We start from the raw sequence: 22,963 nt of genomic DNA, 5'->3' as shown, positions 1-22,963 counted from the left end.
AAACAAAGGAGAAATTGGAATTGGCGGCTCGGATGCATATGCTAGATCAACAGACGGAGATCGATCACGCATGACAAGAACGATGCGATGCGGTGCAACATGATGACCCCTGGTCTCCATGCGACGACAGCCACTGCAGATGCGGCAAGAAAAGAAACGAATGATACAGTACGTAGTACATCCATAGTAGTGACATCGAGTGTCCAAGGCTGGACAATAAAGACAATACAGGAAAATAGAAAACAAGAAGGAGATGAATTTGTACCCGTGCTTTTGGCGCTCTCTTCTGCTTGTTCACTCGCTGTGCCGGACAAAACAATAGTATCAGACGATCAAGTTGCTAGATGGAATTCATTCCTCCACTGGAGGCGGGCCGAAGTTGCAGTTGCGAGTATGTGCATCTGATGATCTATCTGGATCACCATCCATGGTGAGGCAGAGAGGTCCCTTGAAAGAAAAATGAAAATGAGTGAAAATAAAAAAAGAGGCACATGATGCAAATCTTTAAATCAAGAGACAGAGAAGAGTCTCCAAGCTAGTGAATTTCCCGACTTCATCTCGCCTGTTCATCCAGGAAAGGAGAGACGATCCTGCAGGGCTGATCACAATTATGCCAGGAAAGGCTTGTCAGTATGTCACCGGTCGTGAAAGTTGAGTACTAAAGCGTTCTGCTCCTTTCTTTCTTTTCCTATTCTGTTGCCAGAATACCTATGTCAAGCCTGTCCAGCGAGACCTGTCAGAAATGGATCATCGTTTCATGCTGGATTCGGGGCGTGTGCGAGCCTCAGCTGCGATGGAATACCTACCTCCTTTTTTTTTTCTGGGTTGTCGAGTGTTGCCAGTTTTCAGGCTAGACCATCGGTGACGTTTTATGATCCCATGCGCCGAATACCGCGTCGCAATTTGCTGTTCGCCCGATGTGTAGAAGTGGTTCGCTGGGGTGGTTGTGAGTGAGGCTGAGGCGGATGTTGCGACGGTTCCTCCTGGGACCGACGTCGATTCCACGACTTGCGAAAATGTTGCTGTTCCTCATCCTGTTGCTTCGCGCGGTGATGGAGAAACTCTTCGTGGGCCTCTTTCTCCTCGTGAAGAGCCTTGATCTGGTGACTAGTTAGGGTTTGTTCATTCAGGTACCACGAAACCCTCCTTGGGCACTCGCTCCGCCCCTACTTTTTTTTTCCCAGCGCTTGGCTCGGTATAGAGTGGAGAAAGAGCAAAAGAAGAAAGTTTCGAAATGCATGAATCACCCGTTAACTCACCTGAGTCAACCATAACTCCTGCTCCGAACTCCAGGCCTTTTGACAGCGAGCCAACTCCAGCTCGGCGATCGCCAACTCGCGTTCCTGCCTCATCGTCCACCGACATCGCTCGCCAACCAGACTTGCCCAGCTCACGACACGCACGACTCCAAACTGCCGTCTGCTGCTGCCACTGCCGCTGCTGTCGCTGCTGTTCCGGCTACTGCTGCCGCTGCATCTGCTCCCGTCGGATTCGCTCACCGCCATGTGCACAGCTGCAGCGACGAAGGCATCCTCGTCACCGGCAGGGTCCTGCACAGCACCGCCCCAGCGGACCTCATGCGCATGCCCATGGTGGTCGATGGCCTTGCCTTTCCACACCGCTGCCCCCGGTGACCGCTGGTCCGGACGTTTGGTGAAAAGGGACAGGCCCAAGACGTATTTGACCGGGTTACTGACCCCCATCTTCAAGAAAGGTATACTATCGTCCCAGTCGACGACAAGGAAGAACGCGCGCAGGAGAAAGGGAAAGGGAAGAAGAATTGATGAAAAAAGCAGAGGAAAAGAGTGAAGGGCAGGATGGGATGACCTTCCCTTCCTGGGTCGTGCGTCTCGTCTGCGTCGCCTCCGTTGGGCCACGGTGTAAACAAAGTGGTTATTTGCTTGCCGGCCAAGGGTCCTCTCTGTGGTGAAAGAGGAGAAAAGAGAAACAGACAAAAAAGGCAGAAAGAACAAGAGCCTGAGGTATTTCTGCAAGGCACCCTGGTCTGCTGCTTCGGATGACTCGCGTGTGACTTGGTCTCGTCTGTGTCTGAGCCTGAGATATGAACCCGCCTCTTTCCCTTCTCGCCTTCATCTGGCATTTACCTTTCTTATATCTCAGATCTAAAACCTCTTCATCCACGGCTTGCTCACTTCCTGAAAGAACGGGACATCATCCTGCAGCGATTCAACAGAATGATAGGAAACGGACCCGCAATTTTCTCAATTAGGCGCCATAAGAGACAAACGTACAACTCTCACTTCAGGCCTTGAAAGAAGGGATGGGGGGCTAGAACTCGTGTGTCTCGTCTCTTTGTGCTTGGCTGGCACCCGTCCTGATGCCTGCAGAAGCGCAGTCGAAACTACAACAAATGCACCCAATCACAGCAGAATTGAGACTGGTCAGGCATGTCATGGACCCTACCAGTCCTTCAGACCCTTCAGCAACTGCATCTGGAGGAGCAGGGAAACGTGGCACATGGTCCGGCCTTGGGTTGCACGCACACTGACTCGATCAGGGAAGACCATGGAACTGCTCAGAAGCGAAGAAGCGAGAGAAATGTTGCAAGGCAAACATTCTTTTCCGCAGGAGGAGTACGTTCCGCGGGAGAGATCTTGGTCAGATAGACGGGATACATACTCGAACTTTCTTCCTACACACGGCATTGACGAGTTGACAATCAGAAAAAAGGTTTGCAAACCAGATCGAGAGCATACGCTGGAGTGCGAAAAAAGTCAAATCCATACACCAATGATGTCACAGGAGTTCAATCCATATATTAACAAGAAGCAAGAAATGAATGCTCTGGCGGCTGACTCGTCCGCGGCCAACCTTAGACGCCCAACCTAAAGAACCCAAAGAGCAAGGGGGAATAGTACTGTACATGTGCAAAGTACGTGCAATACCAAAAAAGCACGCGGAAAGGGAAAAAGTAAGCCTGCCAACTCAATGCGAACGAGAAATTCACCCCGGCCACCGCTTTGCCACTCCGTAACGACCCGAAAAGTTGCATCAAGAATAGAACTCATTGCAGCATACGCTAGCTCAGGTGCCAGCGGAGACCAAGTCTGGTTTCCAGACAATCATTATGTCGGGGTTTGCACGTCAGTGACCAAGCGACGTGCAGCTCTGGACCTTCATCTGCGCCACGTCTCATAGACTGTGTCCCTGCCTCGAGGGTTGCCTCTCCCCGGATGATCCCTGTAGCGCATCGGCCGCCGTTCCTTTCTAATCTGCTCGCCAATGATAATGCTGATTAATCTTCTATGCAAGTCGGCCTCCGTCCAAGTAATCTGACCCGTGCCGCCGGCCATGATGTCGTCTCGAGAGACCTGCTGAGCGAACCTGTCAATGACTGCAAATTGTTCCTCCGTGACCGGAACACCGAAGACTCCGTCTGACGTCCAGATCCAATCCCCAATGATATCGGTACGGCCAGCAGCCGGATAATAAGGGAAGCGTTCAGGATGCTTCTTAGACATGCGGTAAAGATTATGCAATAAGCGATAGTGGTCATCCGAAAACTGCCCGGAGTAGCGAGTGGTTGGACGCTTGTGCCTTGTCTCTCTAACTTCTTCGTAGAAAGGGTCTCGCGTATCTTCCAATGAATCGTAGAAGCCGAAGCGTTGTCGTCCGGACGACGTTGGTAGATTTTCCTCTATGCGCTCCGAGTAGGCATCATCACGAGTATGTGGTGGTCTTGTCGTGGTTGCTGCTTCGTCGTCGTCGTCGTTGTCGTCATCGTCGTGGATTACTGAACTCTTCTCTCTTGGGGAAGCTAGTCTGAGAGATTTGGGCGCTCTGAGCCATCCAGGTGTCAGGCTAGTAATCTTCTGAAACCAGGATGATGCTTGGTTCTCTGGGCTGGCTCGTCGTGGGGGTTCGGGAGTGTTGTCCGCTGCAGCTCCAGAGATTTGCCCCTCGGCTACAGCGGCATCGGCAAGACTTTCGACATTATCTCTGATGTTTTCTGCTCTACCGTTCTGTCTCGCCATCTCCAATCTAGTGGTGGGGTCAATCTGAAACGTTTCGTCTTCCAAGTCACTGTGAGAGCCAAACTCGATCGAGTGTTCTGACAGATGCTCATGTTCGGACGCATCATCGTGGAAGTCTTGCCGATCGGGTGCTTGATCTAATGGCGAGCCACCTTCTGACGGTGATCCCTTTGCGCTACTCGAAGGAGAACTATTTCCATAGTAGTAGCGGCGACGCTTCGGAGTGGGATCGGCGCGGTATAGGTTTGTAAGATCCACCTCTGCCTCCCGCAGCTGCGTGACTCTTGAACGGCCCAGAAATGGCACTGTTTCGTGCTCTTTAGTCCAGTGAGCCGGAGAGTATAGTCCCCCTGCCTGACTGCGTGCGGGGGTCCAACCGGTTTTCCAAGGGCTGATCTCGCCCTCTCGAGGTTGAAGGTCATTCCAATTCTCGTCATGCACAGACAAGTGATGCGATTGGTTGCCTTGCTCCATTGCCTCTTGCTGCCAAATGTCCTCGTAACCCTCATCGTCATCTTCCTCGTTCGCTTGGTCTGACTCTACGTGGGCATCCTGTTTCCGTGCGGTCTCGGCTTCATTGTTGAAATCATCCGCCTCGTTCCCGTATTCTTCATGCTCGACTGAAACATCTGACTGGTCACTCCTGTCGCTATCGATCACAATGACTTGACTGGAGTTCGCCATTTGGATTTCTCGACTGATGGCGTCCCTTTCACGTTGCCATTCTTCCATCCGTTGCCTCATGACTGAGCCGGGGGTATCAAAGTCTGCCCCGCTCAGCGCCTGCTGGGGTGACTCGGAGTAAGTGGCCTCTCTGCTCCGTGGTGCCGTTTGCACATCCAGCTCAGCGTCTGCTGCTATTTGCTGTATGCCTTTTTCCGCTAGTCTCTGCTTCGCAAGTTCAAGTCCAAAAGCTAAGCCTGCCCGCAGTACTTGCTGACTTTGAGGATTCAAATCTCGGAAAAGAAGTTGCAACCGCTGTTGGTTCGCGGTTAGCGCGGAATTAGGATCTCGTGCAAAACGCTGCTCCTTCGATTCGGTAAGAGGTCCCTGCAGAATGATACCTGCGCGTACAATGCGGACAAGCCTAAGCAGTGGCCTCTGCCCTCTCTGGCCGGGTTGCGATGTCGAACCGGCAGAGGAAGAGCGCATATTTCGCGTCGAGGCTGGTCTAGCGCCAGATGCGCGCTGAGCGGAAGAATCGGATTCGACGGAGCGAGCGGAGCGCATGCGAGGATAGTCTTCAGCCTGATTCTCCGGTCTTGGCTCCAGTTCTGGGCGAGAGGCGGAACCGTTATCGTCATTAATGGCCGGGGAAACCGATGTTCTCTGCTTTAGGACGCCGTTGGATTCTCGCTTCAGGAAAGGCTTGAGAGCATTCTTGGCGACTTTTTCATTAACATCACCGCCGATGCCGTGTTGCTTAGCCGATGGAAGAGTGTCCAGTGAGACCATACTGAATCCTTCACTTTCCATGATTGAGTCGAATTCTTTATGTACATCCGTCGGATCGTTCCTCCTGTACAATCTACTTGCACGGCGACTACTGCTAGGCGCAGTCGTCTTTTGAGTATGCTCCTGCGTCTCCTCCCCCAGAATTGGTGAAGATGTTGTTGGAGTGGGATATAGGCGTGGCGGTCTGGGTGTATGACCAGCATGTAATGTGCTTTGGGAAGCGCTGGGCTGTGCTTCGCGCACGGGAGACGGCATTTTAGATGGGGTTGAATTCAAGTTGTATTCTTCGTTGTCTAGATGGTCAACACTTGGGGTATCATATGTGGGTTCGAATGCCACGCGCGGAGTGGTGTTGTTGCGGGTGGCCACTGCAGGCTGTTCCGGAGAGAGCTCATCCTCGAAGATATCGACCATCTCTTCGTCTTCGGGAGAACCGACATCATCCCCGTCTGACCCTGCGTCTCCGGCAAGATCCAAGGGGCTCCAACGCGATCGAGACTCAGCGGTTGGAGTATCCATCTCAATGTCTAATGTTCCCATTTCGCGTTCTAGTCGCGTCGCCGCAGCCGGCTTCAGCGGGGTCTTCCTGGGGCGACCACGTTTTCTCTTCTGCACGGACCCAGGTGGACCTGGCGTATGACCAGGGCTGCCCGCGGCTGGAATGGCATCCAGTAATAGTGTATCGGACTTCCTTGGGCGGCCTCTGCGCCTTCGAGGCGTCTGCTCGGATTCATCTTTGAGTGGTATTTTTGTGGTCATGGTCGATGGCCTGGGCCGATTTCGCGTCGGGCTTCCGTAATCGTTGTTGTTCTCCTGATCTTGCGTGGCTTCCAAAGTCACACGAATCCTCCAGGGACTGACATTCCCATCGGACTGAAGCTTATCGGGGGACAAAGCTTGTTGTTTCCCGGTTCGTTTCAGATTCGGCGAGGCCGGGAGAACAACATCGTTGAATTCGAAGGAATGGGCACCAGAGGTGAGGTTGAGCCGCGAGCGTCTGTTCCGTTTTGTCGTCCGCGGACTCTGGAGGAGGTTAAAGTCAGCAGGCGACATGAAGCTCTGACGGCCCGTGAACGGTTTGAAGGGCGAGGAGATTAGATAATCACTATCGCCAGATGGCCCAAGAATGTCCGGGGAGGAGCTCGAGGTGCTAGAGGACATATCGGGGTATAAAGACAGCTGCAGGCCATGGGAGGGGCGACTCTCAAGTTTCGCCCGTCGCGTCTATTTGAACAGACAGGATCAACCACCGCCGGGCGCTAGACAGCGGCTTTGATCTCATGGGAGACACAAGCATAAATCAAGCAAGGCGCGAATCTCAATGTTCGGACAGGACTCACTAGTTCCACGATGAGGGGAAGGGGGAAACTGAGTGATCATCCATCCATAACATAAACAAGTCTCCCAATGGAGGCCGGGTGTGGACTTTGAGGCCTGAGGACAACACTGACATTATGTAATCCAAAGCGAACTGTTTCTGCTTGCAATAGATGCCTGAGGCCACACAACCTGGTCAAACAATGCAATGGCTGCTTGCAGCAGCACCCATTCTGCGTACTAGGTATAAGTTACTACTGTGTTCCACTTATTCGTAAGTCAGCGATTAATAGCCCAGATAATTGCTCATGCCTCATGCAACATCATGTCATGGCTTGTGCAGCTGTCTGTGTCTCTGCTTGATGCTCAGACTCGGGAGTCGGAAGTGTACTGTAAGTTACAGGGCAGAAGCTTGTCCGACTACTTTCCCTTGCGAAAAGGAGACAAGTGTAGACAAGTGTAGACAAGTGTGCTCTTACTGTTGACTGCGCTGGAGTGCTGGACACAGTAGGACAGTGTCACAGTAAGCTCAACTAACTTAGTACTCCGTACGTAACAAGCTTAGATTTTCCCCGCAAAAAAAAAAAAAGATTCCATTCCCCCACCGGAATATGCCCGAACCAGACTAGTGGCTATGAACCCCCATGGCTTGGACCCCCTTTTCCTCTCGTTGGCCCAGCTTCCGTGGCTTCATCCTTCGACCTCCAACCCACTCATCCAGCATTCACTTACTATCCCTGCTTTTGCCTAATTCCACTTGTCTGCTTCCGGTCTGATATCACCGCTTGCTTGCCTTGTCCCCGCTTTCCCCTCATTTTCCTTCCGGAGCTTCACGTCATCTCCAGATCTGGAGCTAAGGTGGTGAGACGCGGACTAACTTTTCCCGTCACAATTCACCCCAACCACCTCAATCCTCGGGGCAACAGAGCTTTGACTTTGCGGGTGTAGCTTGACTAGCCACTCACAGACTTGGCATCTGTCCCCCTGACAGATTGACGCGGCTTGCCGTTCCCAATTCCTGGGTAAGATGACGATGTCCCCCCCCGTCGGACAATTCACAGGATGAGCTAGTTAACCATGAATACCAGGACTAAGCGGCATATTCCTCCCAGTTCCTGCGTGCTTGGCCTCCCCGCCTCCTCGGCCGGCGGTCAGGTGCACCGCCATGAGGTAGAGGAGCCCCAATGTGGAGAAGTTAAATAAGGACGATGGGACCATCCTCCACAACCCGCCAGGGACTTCCCCAGCTGCTCGGTTGTTTCCGTTCTACCCTCTGCCCTTCCCGCGTCACTCCACGGATCTTGCTCGTGTACTGTCTCCTGTGCCTTGCGGTAACCACGCTTCTCGGAATCAGAATGCATTTCAAGGGCTACCTGTCCGCCGCCCTCTATGGGTTGCCCATTCTGTCTCAAGCTGCAGTAGCAGCAACGACGGACCCATTCAAGGCTTACACCATCAGCGCAGAGAACATCACTGCAACCTTGATTCCGTACGGCGCACGCTTGACGTCCCTCAAGGTCCCAGACCGCGATGGAAACTTCCAGGATGTGGTGGTGGGCTACGACGACCCGAAGCGCTACCTCCAAGACACGGAGACCAACCGCACTTTCTTCGGGGCGGTCGTCGGCCGGTACGCCAACCGCATCAAGAACGGGACCTTCACAATTGGCACCGAGGAGTACCATATCCCCGAGAACGAGAACGGTGGCGAAGACACTCTCCACGGCGGCCCACTGGGTTACGATGGCCGCAACTGGACCGTCACCGCGTACTCCAACTCTTCCATCACTTTCACCCTGGTCGATCGTGCTTTCGAGAACTTCCCTGGGGATGTGATCACTCATGCCACATTCAGCGTCCAAACCGAGGCCACCACCGAGAACCCCAAGGGCCTGCCCCAGTTGACGACCAAGCTGGTCGCACTGGCTCTGACGGAGACCACCCCCATTATGCTTGCCAACCACATCTACTGGAACCTGAACGCGTTCAAGAATGAGACCATTCTCGAAGACACCTGGCTGCAACTGCCTCTGTCCAGGCGCCTCATCGGCACTGACGGCATCCTCATCCCCGACGGCAGCATCCTCGACGTCAGCACCGCCTACAACGGCTCCGCGGACTTCACCGCCGGCAAGCTGGTCGGCCAGGACATCGAGGAGGCCTACCACCTCTGCGGCTCGAACTGCACCGGCTACGATAACTGCTTCATCGTCGACCGGCCGCCGCAGTACGCCGCCGCCTCCTCCGTTGTGCCCATCGTTCGCCTCAACTCCAGCACCACCGGCATCAGCCTCGAGGTCGCCACCAACCAGCAGGCCCTGCAGATCTACTCCTGCAACGGCCAGAACGGCACCATCCCCATCAAGGACTCCCAGATCAAGACCAACGAGGCGGAGGGCATCAGTGGCGCCGAGTACGTCAACAAGTACGGCTGCCTGGTGATCGAGACCGAGGGCTGGATCGATGGCATCAACAACCCGCAATGGGGTCAGCTGCCGGATCAGATCTACTCGCCCGAGACCGGTCCGTCCGTCAACTACGCCACCTACCGCTTCGGCACGGTTTAGGGCGGTGGCTGCTACTAAAAAAAAGGCTCTCCTTTTTGCTTTGAGCGTCGGATCTCATTAGCGACTTCACAAAGATCTGTTTCGCGGGAATTTTAACATGACCTCGTGCGAGATCCTTGGTTTCTTTCTTGCACCTCCTCTGGTTCTCAAAGTTCCTTCTGATGTAGACATCTCGCCTGCAACCATGTACATACATCCATGATCTAATTAAGAGCCACTACTCCGGCACTTTGGGGTAGGTTGCAATAATTAGGTACTCCGACCATCTGACTCTCCAGATTTACTCTCTTGGTGCGAAAAGAGGAACACCTTGAATCCAACCTTGGAAATCTAGTAAAAATTGAATACATATCGTAAGATGGGTATACCAGATGCATGCATGCAAATGAAAGAGTTTAGCAACGCTGTGACTGACTAAAACCAACTCCCCCATCCCCATCCCCACCTACCAACCTCCCTCAATCATCAATACATTTCGCACCGCTGCAAAAAAAAAAAAAAAAAAAAAAAAATTCACCCCCACCCAGCCAAAGTCCAACTCGACCGATCCCCACCACCCCCAGCCCTCAACCCTGACCGGCGATCGGGGGCATGTCCATGGGCCTCGAACTCGCGACTCGCCCCCGCAAGCCCATGCTGGAGGTACTTCTCGCGCTCGATCTCCACCATTCCCCGGATCTTGAGGCTGGTAGTCAAGCTGGCGCCGGCCCAGGGGCCGAGGGACTCGACTTCGCGCAGCACGCCCTGCACGGAGGGCGGGAGCGCGTCGCGGTCGCGGTCGCGGTTGTTGCGGCGGATTTTTTGCTCGATGGGGTCTTCAAGGTCCTCCTCCTGCTCTTGCTGATGCTCCGCGTCCTTCTTTTCGGATTCGGAGTTTGGAAGGGGGGTCGGTTGTTGCTGCGGTTGCTGGTTGGAGTTGTCTGCGGGCGCTGCCTCTGCCTCTGATTCGGGGTTCGGGGTTGTGTTTGGGTGGAGTTCCGGGTCGAGAGCTGGATCTTCAGGGAAAGTGGCGGACTGGGTTGCATCACTGAGGGTGGTGATCAGGGGAGAAGTCGGGATTTGGGACGCAGCTCGTCGGGTCCGGGATGAGTGAGAAAGGCGCAGGTTGGCGAGCTTGCGTCTTTGCTGCTCGATGACTTTGCCACGCACAGGGGACCAGCCGTGCTCGGCGACGAGAGCCGCGACGTCGGCCAGGATCCGCTGTCGGATTCCAGGGATGTTGGCGCCGCCGCCGGTGAAAATCATACGTGACATGCAGGTGCCGCGTGCGTCGGGCGGGAGGGCGAGTAGGGCGTTGTAGATCAGGAGTGGGAGGGGCTTCTCTTCGTCGTCAAGCTCACAGTCTGCTGTGCCGGCAGCAAAGAGGACGGTTTCGACGGGTTCGGCAAAGGTGGAAAAGGGGAGTTCGATGTAGGCGGAGCTTGGGTGCAACGGAGAAGGAATCTCCACGGTGCGTTGCAAGAGGGAGGTTAAGGAGGAGGGGGGTTGTGTAGTTGGGTCGGGGGGTTCATCAGGGCTGGGTTGTATTTGTATTTGCTCTTGCTGCTGCTGCTGCTGCTGCTGCGATTCTGCCGAGGCGTTTTCCCGGGGTTTACACCATAGAAATCGACTGGCGACCTCCTCACAAAACTCAAACTGCACTGAGATTCCCTCATCGCGCGATGCCGCCTGAGACCTTCCATCACGCACCGTGGGGATGTTTGTGAATAACCGACCCGTCTCCTGCAGCAGTGCTTTCATCGCTCTCGTACTCCGCTTGATTGCGATTTCGCGATACTCATACACGCCGGTGACCACGGTCTCCGCCCACCCAATGTCCACCACCAAGGCAGAGCGCACCCCGGCCGCCGTCGCCGTCATCGTAGCGCTGGTCAACAGCGTGATACTTGGGAAGCGCCACCGACTGAACAGCGTCGACAACAAGGACGATAGCAGCGGGTGTGGCATAATCGCAGGGAGCACCAGCACCAACCGCGACGTGCCCGCATCCGTCAATAAGTATTTGTTGTATGTCTCTCGGAACATCCGCTCAATCTTATCCTCCACGAGCCCCAGATCGACCGCCCGGAGATCCATATTCCAGAGCTCGTAAGCGCTCGCCCAGTCCTCCGCGTTGACGAGCGGGCGTGACTGCCCCGGGTCAGTGTCCGGGTTGTTCGACTTCAACCAGCCGCGGTAGTCGCCGACGCGGCGGCATTCTTCCGGGCCGCAGCCCACCACGCACATTGGCACGCTCTCGCCCTCAAAGCCAGCCCGAAGCCAGCGGGCACCGAACTCAAATATAATGGCATCCTCCTCGCCTCGGTAAGAAGTGCTCGAGGTGGTGCTGGCGAAGGAGGAGTTGTTGGATCGCAGATGGTGTTGTGGGGTGTGGGGGGAGGCCGGGGCTCCGCGCAGACTGCTCATGGAGAATGGACGCTTGTTGTCTTCATAGCCAGAATTGGAGAAAGACGTGCTGGCCATGCTCGAGGTGTTTGTTTTAGCTCCCTGTCAGGGAGCTGGACGTCGTTCTCCTTATTGTGCTCTTTCCTCAGATTTGGCGCGGGGAAGGTTCGGGAGACGGAGTGCTGCCACAGGCACCGATCATGCTCGCTTTGCTTGTGAATCTTCTGGGGCGCTTTGACGGTCAAGTGATACTCTTTCACCACAGAAGATTGGGGCGATTGTACCAAATCCAGCGCGACAAAGAAACCCGGCGAGAGGAGGAAGCAGTCGCGACGGAGTGAATGTCTGAATGTCTCCAAAGGCGGGCGGATCTACATCGGGCCGCGCCAATCGCCGTCAAAACGACAACTCAACCATCAATCAGTGTTGTTTTCTCTCTTCCTGCCCTCTCCTCCTTTTCACTGGCCTTCTGGTGGGCCTTTCGGAGAGCGACTTGCCGCAGATTGGGCTTTTCTTGCTTTTTTTGTATTTGGGCTGCTCGCGGGCTCTGAAAACAGGAGCGCAGTCAGAATGGGGATCCCAGGGTAAGTGAACCCAGAAACCTCCCTCTCTTTTCTCCGCATTGCCGGTTATCTCGACTTTCCCCGTTCGCACGTGGACCCACGAAACAGAGACATGTCAATCACCGTCACTTACGTCCATTCCAGACCATTCACACAATTATTTCTGCTAACATTGATCTTCAAAAAGTCTTACCCAAGCGATTGGTACTGGGGAGCGCATCGCCTTGTCCAAGTTGGCTATAGGACATTTGGAGCGCAATGCGAGGCCCATCCGAGTGGCAGTGGATATCTCCATCTGGCTCTTTCAAGTACGAAGCGCCCGAGGCGGCCGGAACCCCGAACTGCGCACCTTGTTCTACCGCCTACTCAAGATCCTGGCACTGCCAATTCATCCGCTCTTTGTTTATGATGGCCCGCATAAGCCACCATTCAAGAGGGGTCGCGCGGTGACAATGTCAAATCATGGGAAAGCGCCGATTATTCGCTTGTCGAAGATCCTGGTGGACCTATTTCGTTTTCCGCGCCATGATGCGCCCGGAGAGGCTGAGGCCGAGTGCGCCAGACTGCAGAAAGTCGGCGTAGTTGATGCGGTCATGAGCAATGATGTGGATGCCTTGATGTTCGGATCCACCTTCACAGTAATGAACTTCTCAAAAGAGAGCGGCACCGGCACGGCTGCGGCGACCCATGTCACATGCTACAGCATGGACAGCATAGCACCCGAATCGCCTTCCAAAGTGATGCTCGATCGTGCAGGCATGATCTTGTTTGCTATGCTGAGCGGTGGTGATTATCTGCCCTCTGGGGTTCCGAAATGTGGAAGCAAACTGGCTGGTGAGATCGCAAAGGCGGGCTTTGGTGAAGATTTATTGGAGATTCTCGACTCAAATGGCCCCGACATGGAGGAGCGTTTGAGAGAATGGAGAGAAAGACTTCAATATGAACTCGAGGAGAATGAAAGCGGCTATTTCCAAACCAAGCACAAGGTTGTTCGAGTTCCGGAGACTTTTCCGGACAAGACTATTCTCTCGTATTATGCCAAGCCCGTGGTGTCGACAACGAGTGAAATCGGCTTCCTACGGCGACGCTTGGAATATGCATGGGATAAAGAGATTGACGCGGTCGAGCTGAGAAGATTCGCCGCTGACACTTTCGACTGGAACTATCGTTCTGGGGCCAGGAAAGTGACCAAACTACTTGCTGAACCTCTCGTCTGCTACAGGCTCCGCCTTGGAAAACAGGTCTCAGCCTTCAGCGCAAACCAGCCAAGGCTCTCTGGTAGCGACGTCCCGATGATGCAGAAGATTTACAAGTGCCGAGAGGTCTATAGCACGGATGGCTCGACGGAGTATCAGGTTGACATTGTCCCTGTTGACGTCGTCGGCTTGGACATAATGGCAGATGAGCCAAACCCTCCATTTCCTTCGCCGGAAACAGCAGCCTCAGCGGAAGAGGATGACGAAGATCTTGAGAACAATGCCGAGCCTGCCCCTCAAACAACAATAAAAAAACGTGTCACGAAGCGCTACGACCCCTACTGCCCCGAAAAAGTGTGGATCTCCAAGACCTTGGCGGATTTAGGAATTCCAGAGGTCGTGGAGAATTGGAAGAAGGCGGAAGCGGAGAAGGCCGAAAAAGCCAATGCACCGAAGAAGACCGCGCGCAGGACAGGCCCGCGGAAGAAGATCATCGACCCGGGCATGAAGCAGGGGAGCATCCTGAAGTATGGTTTCCTGACCAAGGAGCGCTCTGAGATCGGGAGCGATAAGCGCCTGCAGCTCGCAAAGATCACAGATGATTCCGGGTTCTAGATTATCGTACAGCGCGAACCTCACTAATTCCTTCCTCGCATGGTTGGCTGCAAGTGGACCAAAGTATACGCGAAAATATCAATCAACCGATTGGTCATTGCTTCAAAGTCGATCACAGCCTGTACTCAGGCTAGCAATTATAGTCTGGGCATGCGGAGACGCATTAATCTATTGGCAATCCGCAAAAGACAACAAAGCTGTTATGTCTTGGTCACACAGGAACGAGCAGGTTCGCAGCTAGGCTCCCTCTCTTTGGACTTGATCAGTGTACTGTTCCATCGCTGAGCAGACGATCACATTCTGGTACACGGGATCATTGTCAATCCCAGGAACGTTACATGATTTTCCATCGTTCATTTCAGGATAGCAGCCTTTCTCAACTGCTCATCTGTGTCAACTTGGCGATTCCACTCAGCGAACAAGCGCAAAACGTCTGACATAAACCTGACAAATGCGGGACTATTGAGTTACCTACAGTCGCCTGTCACCGGACTGGATGATCCGACGTCCGGGTCATCAACTCCTGGTTGAAACCGCACCATCGCTGTTGAAGGCGCCGGGTGTCATCAGAATGTCCTCGATGAGACGGCATGCAGATGAATATAGATTTTCGGCTCCCCTGGCGACCATCTTGTTCGCTCTGATTCTATAAAGGCCTTGATGGTCATGGCGCTCTTACACCTCTCTCCCTTCGCCTTCGAGCGACACACACCACCCACAAGTCTCTTACTGTCTATTTCAAAACAGATGGAGAAGCTAGTCTTTCATCATCCTCAACAGTTCTTATATTTAAGCACCTTCTTCCCGTGTGTCTTTTGTCTGCCATGCGGTGCTCATCTCAGCTGGTCGGGTCTGATGATGACAGCAGCACGAGTAGCAACTTTCCGGATGTCTTCTTAGACGATGCTACTGATAATCTCTTCGAGAGTATATCTGAGCTAGCTAGCAGTGGTAATGATTCTGATGATTCTGATGATGATTTTATTCTAGATGATAAGGAGGAAGAATAGGAGCTTACTGTATTGTACTATCTTGAGGAGGCTGAGTCCTCTAATATCTTGTAGCTCTGATAAAAACATTATAGTCTGAAGATCTAGTCTAGCTTAGATGATACGCGGGATTATTGAAAATGGTGAGAAGTAGTTAGATCTGAAGTTGAATACTGAAACTAATGGTTATATTTTACTAGGTTCTACTACTATAAAAAAAAACATGATCTGGTTGAATATCTTGGCTGGTTCTCTGATTCTAAGGAGATAATTCGATTCCTGAAGGACTTTTTCTCCTGATAATACAGTCAGTGACGAAGTAAAAGAGCTATTATACTTCTAGAATAAAATATTGCTAGAGATCTTCTAAAAGTAATAGTATCTGATATATAAGATAGAGGTAGGACAGGGTCATAGCAAGAATACTACTGTTAAGATTCTGGATGTAAGAATGTGATAGGATCTACTTGTCAGGGTAGAAGGCCTGTCGACTAGGTAAGGAATCAACCACTAAACACAATGGATTCGTCTACTTATACAGTGTGGATGGGATATTGACTTTATATAGCTATGTTTAATATAGAGTTTTCTGTCTATTATCCTTTAAAACTATTTCTAATGCATTAGTTTAACTCGCCGAATATCTCTGCCTGATTTATACCTGATCTCTGCCTATTTCTGCCTACTATCTGCCTAATCTAGCCCTTTTAGGCCTAGCCCAGGTATAATGGTTAACCGCGGTTAACCGTTCTACCCGGCGGCTAATCTGATCTTATACCTTAACCTGACCGCCAGGTTATGGTTAGGTTAAGGTTAAGGTATAACGGTCAGGTTAAGCCACTCTAATAATTCCACATTTGTATAGAAAGCTAACCATTGTAAACTCTGTAACATATTGTGTATTTAGTAGCGTTGTTAAGAGTTTAGTAGTAGACTACAATCTAAAACTATAGTTGATAGCAGACAACTATTTTACTCCAGTATTAAAACTATAGTGCTACGTTTGTGAAACCTACCGCCACCTATCGCCACCTTGCCGAAACCCCAGGGAACCTTAGCAAAACTAATACAACACGTAACAAAACCCAATGAACTATTTCATGTAATTCTTAATAACTGTTAAGAACGGATGCCTTCTACATTTAGAACCCTCCAAAAAAAAATCCTACTTAGGCTACTATGTAATATATATTTATACTCGCGTGTTGAAGCGCGCGTCTACGTAGGCTAGCCAAACATGAAGGGCGATGGTAAAAAGCCTGAAAGGGTCCACTGGCGGGGGTGGTCTTGGTTCCATCGCATGCCACTATATTTGATACCTTACATTTATGCTAGAATAATTAGTAATGAAGTGAAATATACAATTTATTGACATCTTAAGATCTAGATGTGATAAGTAGAGTGCGTAGGGGGTAAAGAATTTGCATTGACAAATCTTCTCCTTTCTGCATCAATCTTTCTATTATCTCCTCTCTTCACATCACTAAACCACTCCTGCGACCCTAGCACCCCATCTTTGCATCTCGGCTTGAGTAAAAGGATAAGCGGTATCATAATCAGGCAACCAGCCGAATGTACTCTTGAGAAGAAGACCCCAGCCAACAAGAACCGCACCAATAGATCCAAGTATCCAATCTCTTGTGGTGAGCAAGCCCTTTTCTTGCATATACCGAATGTATTTGAGACCGATGGGAACAAACCCGAGCACCACCGCGGTGAGCCCAGGGTTATAAATACTACCGAGCTTCGAATTGATCATAATACCATGAATCCAAACTTGAGAAAAGCTGAAAAGGATCGTGGTAAGTCCAAGCCAAGTCACTTCGGGGAAAAAGATCACAGGAAGGTAAAGTCCGTAGGTGGACAAAACGTTGGTGAACATGGCTGACTGCGCATTGAGGGGGTAACGATCGGGCACGTCACTCTCCTGAACAGCGATATTCATAATGGCTGGAAAGCCTCCAGGGAATCGATATTCCTCAAATTGATGGACAATCAGGGCGAGGAAATCGGCAATAAGATACTTTTGAGGTGTGCTGAGGGTACGGTTATTGGCGCGATAGTACCGAATCATAGCGAGACCAGATATGATGCCGAGATCATACCAGTGATAGTTGAGTATATCCATGATACCCATGATCTATTTAGGTCAGCTTAAGATCTGGGAATGACATGTATGATCTTACTCAATGTGTAATTGGCGATAATGAATCTAAAGTTGTGCTTTGATGGAGGTAAGAGATCAAATCCATGGAAGCTTTATCGGCTTTATCTAGCTTGAGAGTCACGTTACATGTTGACGTTTTCCACGAAGCTGAAACCGGCGAAGATTATACTCCATTGATGAGGTCATATATGGTAAAGCTTCATTACATTGCGTGGTAAGCGGGGTAACGACCATTTGATCTTATCAGCCCGGTCAGTGGCCTGAGATTTTCGAACACCAGGGAGGGTGGTCCGCCACGGAATCCAGACAATCGGAATATTCGCTTCGCAGCTGCTGCTAAACGCCTACGTTTTGACACGAGGCAAAACCGGAATGGGAAAAATCGTGGATCACAGAGAAAACGAGCCGACCAACGGAACGCGCTTGATCGAAATGCCAAGCAAAAAGACATTAAAGTACTGGTCCGACCTACGGAAGGCCACGGCAACAGCTCTGATGCAGCTTCGCACCGGAAGAATTGGCCTTGCGGCCTACCTGCATCGGATCAATCGGTGCGAGTCGGCAAGATGCAGAGCATTGAAGTCAATCGCAACTCAAGGTCCTTGAATCTGATGGCTGGTTGCAGCAGATTGAAGAAAGACGAAATAAAAAGAAAAAAGACTCACTACGATGGCTCCGGACGCGCTAGGAGCTCGTCGAGCCGAAGAGCGACTCCACGCTCCAATAGCGCGTTTCTCATCTAGCGACGCTCGTCTTGAACAAGCAGGCATTCCAGCAAGATGCTGCTGACTGCCTGGATTCGCACATCGCAACTGCCTGTCAACATATTCGAGGCAAAGTAACGCTAAGTAAGGCGTCGCCAATACACACAACGCATCTTTGCGTAGCGACCCGCTTTCGGCTACCACGAAAGTGCGAGACCGACACGAGTCGGAAATAAAGCCGCGTGTTAACTCCGGTTCCAGCCGAGCCCACATTTTGGGTCCTCCTCACCTCGCCACATCCCCCTTGAAGAATCAGAACGATGATTTGTAAGACAGGGGTCCATTCAACCTTCCATATTCTGCAGAACTCGTCGTGTGCCGTGGCTCGATCCACTTTCACACTGACAAATCAAGTGATTGTTTGTCACTATATAAACATCACATAGCGTAGACTTGCCATGGCCCATTCAACTTTAGCGAAGAGTTTCGTGCTCCAAGGATGTCCGAAATGGCCTCGCCCACCCGCAAGTACATCAACAAACTTAGCGGTCAGCATGTTCTCGTTCTCGGGGGAACTTCTGGAATTGGATTCTCCGTGGCAGAAGCGGCACTCGAAAATGGCGCCAGTGTGATCATCTCTAGCTCCAGTTCCGCGAAGCTCGAACGATCAGTCAGGAGACTTCAAGAAACGTACCCAGAGCTCATGTCGACGCAACGTGTATCCGGGTATGTTTGTGACCTAGCCAATACGCACGATCTCGAAGAAAACCTGCGCCGTCTCCTAGATGAAGCGACTGCAACTCAGAACGGAAAGCTCAAGTTGAACCACGTTGTTTTCACGGCGGGCGATGCAATTCAACTTTCCTCTTTGGATAAGACTACAGCGGAAGCTATCCAAGCATCTGGTGTTGTGCGGTTCGTCGCGCCTCAGATTCTGGCCAAACTGCTACCAAGTTACATGGAACTTTCCCCTGTCAACTCATTTACATTGACTGGGGGCTCGGTCGCACACCGCCCTATCTCTGGATGGTCTACCATGTCTGGTTACGCGTCGGCAAACGAAGGGCTTGCGCGTGGACTGGCGCTGGATTTGAAGCCCTTGCGGGTCAACGTGGTGGTGCCAGGCGTGGTGTATACGGAAATATTCTCTGGATTTCCAGATGAGGCGGTTCAAGCGATTTTGCAAAATGCACGGGAGAATAACTTGACGGGGACTGTCGGTCGCCCAGAGGATCTTGCAGAGAGCTATATCTACCTTATGAAGGATCAGTACGTCACGGGCTCTGTTGTGGCGTCGAACGGGGGTTCATTGTTGGTATAGATATCTAGTTATCTGGAGTCTCAATGTTCAGCGGAGCAGAGACAAGGGACCCCAAAGATAATTCCTACTTGTTAATATAAGAACATCAAAAAGAAGTTGCCAGAGCAAGAAATCCCCGTGTCCACATCGTGCAAATGCAAGGAGATTGTGCTTTCCATATGTTCGTTTGATGAACAATCGAAGAAGTGGTCAAACCCATCTGCAAAACTGATAATGACTTTGGAACACCTGTCATCCGTAAGCGAAATCCGATGTTAAGCGTATGAGTTTATTTCTGCATCGATAAGCAAGACGCGCCTGTTTCATTTCCCCCGGGACTTGAAGTTACGTAGTTGACTTGCTCATCCCGATGTCTAATCTGAATTTAGTGTTTTACAGAGTACTGTACCATCGATCGAGCAGAAATGAAGATTCCCACGGGCATCTTAGGCCTGAACCGCATGGCCAACTGCCATGGACCATACCTTTGATCCATGATGTGCAGCCTAAAGCACACTCTTCGTGATTTGAAGAATTCGTACACTTATTCTCGGAATGATTAATTGATTTAAAGTATTTGTTACGGTCAATTGACGTTGCTCTGCCGCCAGATACCTTGTGAAAGAAGGACGGTCGTACTCGTCAGCATTTCAGGATATCGTTTTGATGACGTGTGAGTCCAGAGACATACGAAAGGAAAGCTTTACTGAATGGGTCTAGAAAGAGCAAGGAAAAGCGCTCGATAATGGTAACACACCGGGGAGAAGAAGCTGGAGAGAAGGAAAGAGCTATCTCGGGTATTTACAAATGGGCTGGATCGTGTGACCCACGTCAACACTATCCATCAACATCAAATCCTCGCTTGAAACGATATCAGACGACCGCCGCCGGGTCATTATGTACACTAGAAATTCCTCACAATACCCAATCATCAGTATAAGATTGATGTGAGGACGAAGTCAACACTTCTCTCTATTCAACTTGAACATTGTTGATCTTCAACTCCGTAAAACAATGGCGAGTCCAGTTCGTAAATTCAACGAGAAGATGCTGCCTATGCTGCTCGAAAATTTCCTCTGGTGCAGAAGCAGGAAAGTAAATGCAGAATCTGGCATCAACCCCCAATCCAGCAGCATACGGCTTCAGTTGGTGGAGAACGTAGGCCAAAGGTACTCCATCGTCGCTTTCCGCATGGCCACAAATTCTGATGGGATAATCATCCCTCAGATCCTTCTGCTGCCAAGGGGTTGATGGAGGGCCAAATTTGATGTAGAGCCGGGTAATCCAGGGTCCCAGGTTCTCAATGGCCATTTGATTGTGTTCGGCGTCTGAAGTAACAACCCAGTGCTCTGGCTCAGCAGCAAGCATATCGGGAATTCGTTTCCCGCAGCGCAAGTGGAACCACTTCACAAATTCGTCCGGGGACAATCCGTGAACCGACATATCGATACGCGAGGGTCTGCACTCCCCCGTCGTATTCTGTGCAATGACTGTCTTGTACGATATCACGAGGTCACGTGACCTCGGACCTCACAACACCTCAGTGATCCGAGCGTCACACCAACAGAACACCAATTTAATCAACATATCAGTCACATGTCTGCCAAAAAGCATTGCTTCTCTCGATATCGGGCAGCAGCAGCTTCTCGATCTGGGCGACTCCCAGTCGCTCTTTCACGAGAGCTAATGCTCGTCGGGCAAAGTTTAGCTCGTACTCTTCGGTTGTGCCGGCGATAGAAGGTCCAGACGACACTTCTACTGAAAATCCTTCCCGGTATCCCAGTACTCTGGAGGACATGATGAATTGAAGCACGAAACGGCCAAAATTGGAATATGGAATATAAGGTAAGAACGGTCAAGGAGCTAGCAAAGAATGATTACCCTCGAGCTTCCACGTACATGTTGCTACTTTTACTCGCTACTGATACTCAAGGTCGTGGTTTGAATGGTTTAATCTATCGCCCGGAAGTGATGCTCCTGATCAAACATTTGGTGATGATCATTACTGTAATGATGTAAGGTAATTGAGCGATAATTCCCCTGGCAGAGCTAGCCCTGTGATGTTTCGGCCTCAAAAAGTGACCGAATACTGTTACGATGAGTGGGGCTCGGGTGCTTGGAGAGCGTGTATTCCGCTTATGTAAGGCATCTAGCATGATCTACCCGTGTTAGCCGGGAAAGAGTGGAGTGAAAAGCCCCATACGTCTAGTGACTATATTTTTCTAAACCATTCGCGAATGAAACTTTCTTGAGGCTGGGAGAGATAATTTGCCTCGATCGACGTTGCCCTCTTGACCGCCTACAGTTGGCTTTCTGCTAATGAGGACAGCTCATCACGTCAATTAGATTGATGTTTTCTTCTCAACAAGATCCAGCCGGCCATGGACATCGTTGACGACGGAGAAAATCATTCCGCTCTTCAGGCACAGTTGACTCGAACCAATTCAATTCGCCAAACTGTGACCTCCTTTTCCTCTATACAAGAAATCCTGTTTGTGACAGTAATATGCATGTCGCAATTTATGACCCAGGTGGGATTGGGAGCGTGTCTTTCCCCTTTAAACATAATCGGCGATTCATTTTCTATCACCAATCCCGGAGATCTAAGCTGGCTCATCGCCGGCTATTCTCTCACAGTCGGCACTTTCATTCTCTTCTTCGGCCGCTGCGGTGATGTATTCGGGTACCGAATCGTCTATATCTTGGGCTTTTTATGGTTCGCAATCTGGTCAATGGTTGCAGGGCTCAGCGTCTACTCAAACGATGTTCTTTTCATCTTCGCTCGCACGCTTCAAGGACTTGGACCAGCGATGTTACTTCCAAATGGACTTGCATTGCTCGGTGCTGCATATCCACCAGGAAAGAAGAAACATATGGTCTTTGCATTGTTTGGTGCTATGGCTCCCAACGGAGCGTTACTGGGCGCCGTTTTCGCCGCGATTATTTCCCAACTTGGCTGGTGGCCATGGACCTTTTGGTCAATGTCTATATATTGCTTCCTACTTGCCATCCTTGGGGCAATCGTTATCCCAGCAGCGTACAGTCCGGCTCGGGAGATGGACATTTCGCAGATTGTTCAGGAACTTGACCTCCTTGGTGCTGCATTAGGGGTGACTAGTCTTGTTTTAGTCAACCTTGCCTGGAATCAAGCCCCAGTGGTAGGTTGGGATCAGCCTTACGTCTACACTGTCCTGGTTATCGGTTTTGTCTTTCTACTGGCCTTTTTTATTGTCGAAATGAAGGTTTCGCCAAAGCCTCTTATTCCCTTCCATGCTCTCAATGTGGATGTATCATTCATTCTTGCCTGTGTGGCTTGCGGCTGGGCAAGCTTCGGAATTTGGCTTTACTACTTTTGGAGGTTTCTTGAAAACATCCGTGATCTTTCGCCCCTTCTCAGTGTGGCCCAGTTTACACCTGTTGCGCCCGTGGGAATATTGGCGGCCTTCACGACCGGTGCCTTGATGAGCAGACTCCACCCCGGGTGGATCATGTCACTTGCAATGATTGCATTTACTTTTGGGAATATATTGTCGGCAATCGCACCCGCTGATCAAACTTACTGGGGGCTAACCTTTGTTTCGCTTTTGGTTATGCCCTGGGGCATGGATATGTCATTTCCTGCGGCGACGATTATTCTTTCTGATGCGGTTGGCAGTCGCCATCAAGGAGTTGCCGCATCTTTCGTCACCACTATAGTCAACTATAGTATA

The 22,963-nt window shown here is 51.2% G+C and overlaps 9 protein-coding genes across 9 annotated transcripts; 4 read left to right on the top strand and 5 right to left on the bottom strand.

Annotated features, from left to right (window-relative positions):
• Nucleotides 1-869: 869 nt before the first annotated feature.
• On the bottom strand, nt 870-1,703 carry BP01DRAFT_378083 (uncharacterized protein; the record flags this gene model as incomplete). Its single annotated transcript, XM_025577035.1, has 2 exons — nt 870-1,100; nt 1,260-1,703. 2 exons carry the CDS (start codon nt 1,701-1,703, stop codon nt 870-872), a joined length of 675 nt encoding a protein of 224 aa, XP_025426127.1.
• A 982-nt stretch (nt 1,704-2,685) lies between these two features.
• On the bottom strand, nt 2,686-6,825 carry BP01DRAFT_361508 (putative AT DNA binding protein). The gene has a single exon (XM_025576170.1). The coding sequence runs from the start codon at nt 6,609-6,611 to the stop codon at nt 3,138-3,140; it is 3,474 nt and encodes a 1,157-aa protein (XP_025426126.1). The 5' UTR covers nt 6,612-6,825; the 3' UTR covers nt 2,686-3,137.
• Nucleotides 6,826-7,484: 659 nt separating this feature from the next.
• On the top strand, nt 7,485-9,666 carry BP01DRAFT_396094 (aldose epimerase family protein). Its single transcript, XM_025578453.1, has 2 exons — nt 7,485-7,789; nt 7,856-9,666. Exon 2 carries the CDS (start codon nt 7,976-7,978, stop codon nt 9,332-9,334), a length of 1,359 nt encoding a protein of 452 aa, XP_025426125.1. The 5' UTR covers nt 7,485-7,789; nt 7,856-7,975; the 3' UTR covers nt 9,335-9,666.
• Nucleotides 9,667-9,847: 181 nt separating this feature from the next.
• On the bottom strand, nt 9,848-12,022 carry BP01DRAFT_351931 (putative actin-related protein RO7; the record flags this gene model as incomplete). The annotated part of the gene is made up of 2 exons (XM_025573862.1): nt 10,363-12,022; nt 9,848-10,170 (listed from the first exon to the last, which is right to left on the bottom strand). Exons 1-2 carry the CDS (start codon nt 11,795-11,797, stop codon nt 9,848-9,850), a joined length of 1,758 nt encoding a protein of 585 aa, XP_025426124.1. The 5' UTR covers nt 11,798-12,022.
• A 267-nt stretch (nt 12,023-12,289) lies between these two features.
• On the top strand, nt 12,290-14,093 carry BP01DRAFT_387618 (crossover junction endodeoxyribonuclease; the record flags this gene model as incomplete). Its single annotated transcript, XM_025577753.1, has 2 exons — nt 12,290-12,303; nt 12,470-14,093. 2 exons carry the CDS (start codon nt 12,290-12,292, stop codon nt 14,091-14,093), a joined length of 1,638 nt encoding a protein of 545 aa, XP_025426123.1.
• A 2,392-nt stretch (nt 14,094-16,485) lies between these two features.
• On the bottom strand, nt 16,486-17,553 carry BP01DRAFT_232294 (HXXEE domain-containing protein). Its single transcript, XM_025571215.1, has 2 exons — nt 17,269-17,553; nt 16,486-17,222 (listed from the first exon to the last, which is right to left on the bottom strand). Exon 2 carries the CDS (start codon nt 17,217-17,219, stop codon nt 16,566-16,568), a length of 654 nt encoding a protein of 217 aa, XP_025426122.1. The 5' UTR covers nt 17,220-17,222; nt 17,269-17,553; the 3' UTR covers nt 16,486-16,565.
• Nucleotides 17,554-18,247: 694 nt separating this feature from the next.
• BP01DRAFT_361504 (oxidoreductase, short chain dehydrogenase/reductase family) lies at nt 18,248-19,459 on the top strand. The gene has a single exon (XM_025576169.1). It carries the CDS (start codon nt 18,462-18,464, stop codon nt 19,272-19,274), a length of 813 nt encoding a protein of 270 aa, XP_025426121.1. The 5' UTR covers nt 18,248-18,461; the 3' UTR covers nt 19,275-19,459.
• Nucleotides 19,460-20,110: 651 nt separating this feature from the next.
• Nucleotides 20,111-21,064, bottom strand: BP01DRAFT_396089 (uncharacterized protein). Its single transcript, XM_025578452.1, has 2 exons — nt 20,850-21,064; nt 20,111-20,743 (listed from the first exon to the last, which is right to left on the bottom strand). The coding sequence occupies exons 1-2, from the start codon at nt 21,049-21,051 to the stop codon at nt 20,226-20,228; spliced, it is 720 nt and encodes a 239-aa protein (XP_025426120.1). The 5' UTR covers nt 21,052-21,064; the 3' UTR covers nt 20,111-20,225.
• Nucleotides 21,065-21,484: 420 nt separating this feature from the next.
• Nucleotides 21,485-22,963, top strand: BP01DRAFT_232281 (MDR family MFS transporter; the record flags this gene model as incomplete). The annotated part of the gene is made up of 1 exon (XM_025571214.1): nt 21,485-22,963. A coding segment is annotated over exon 1 (1,329 nt), but the record flags the coding sequence as incomplete, so codon positions are not given.

This window comes from Aspergillus saccharolyticus (assembly GCF_003184585.1).
Source record: "Aspergillus saccharolyticus JOP 1030-1 unplaced genomic scaffold BP01scaffold_82, whole genome shotgun sequence".
NCBI lineage: Eukaryota > Fungi > Ascomycota > Eurotiomycetes > Eurotiales > Aspergillaceae > Aspergillus > Aspergillus saccharolyticus.
This window is presented reverse-complemented; position numbering and strand designations above follow the sequence as displayed.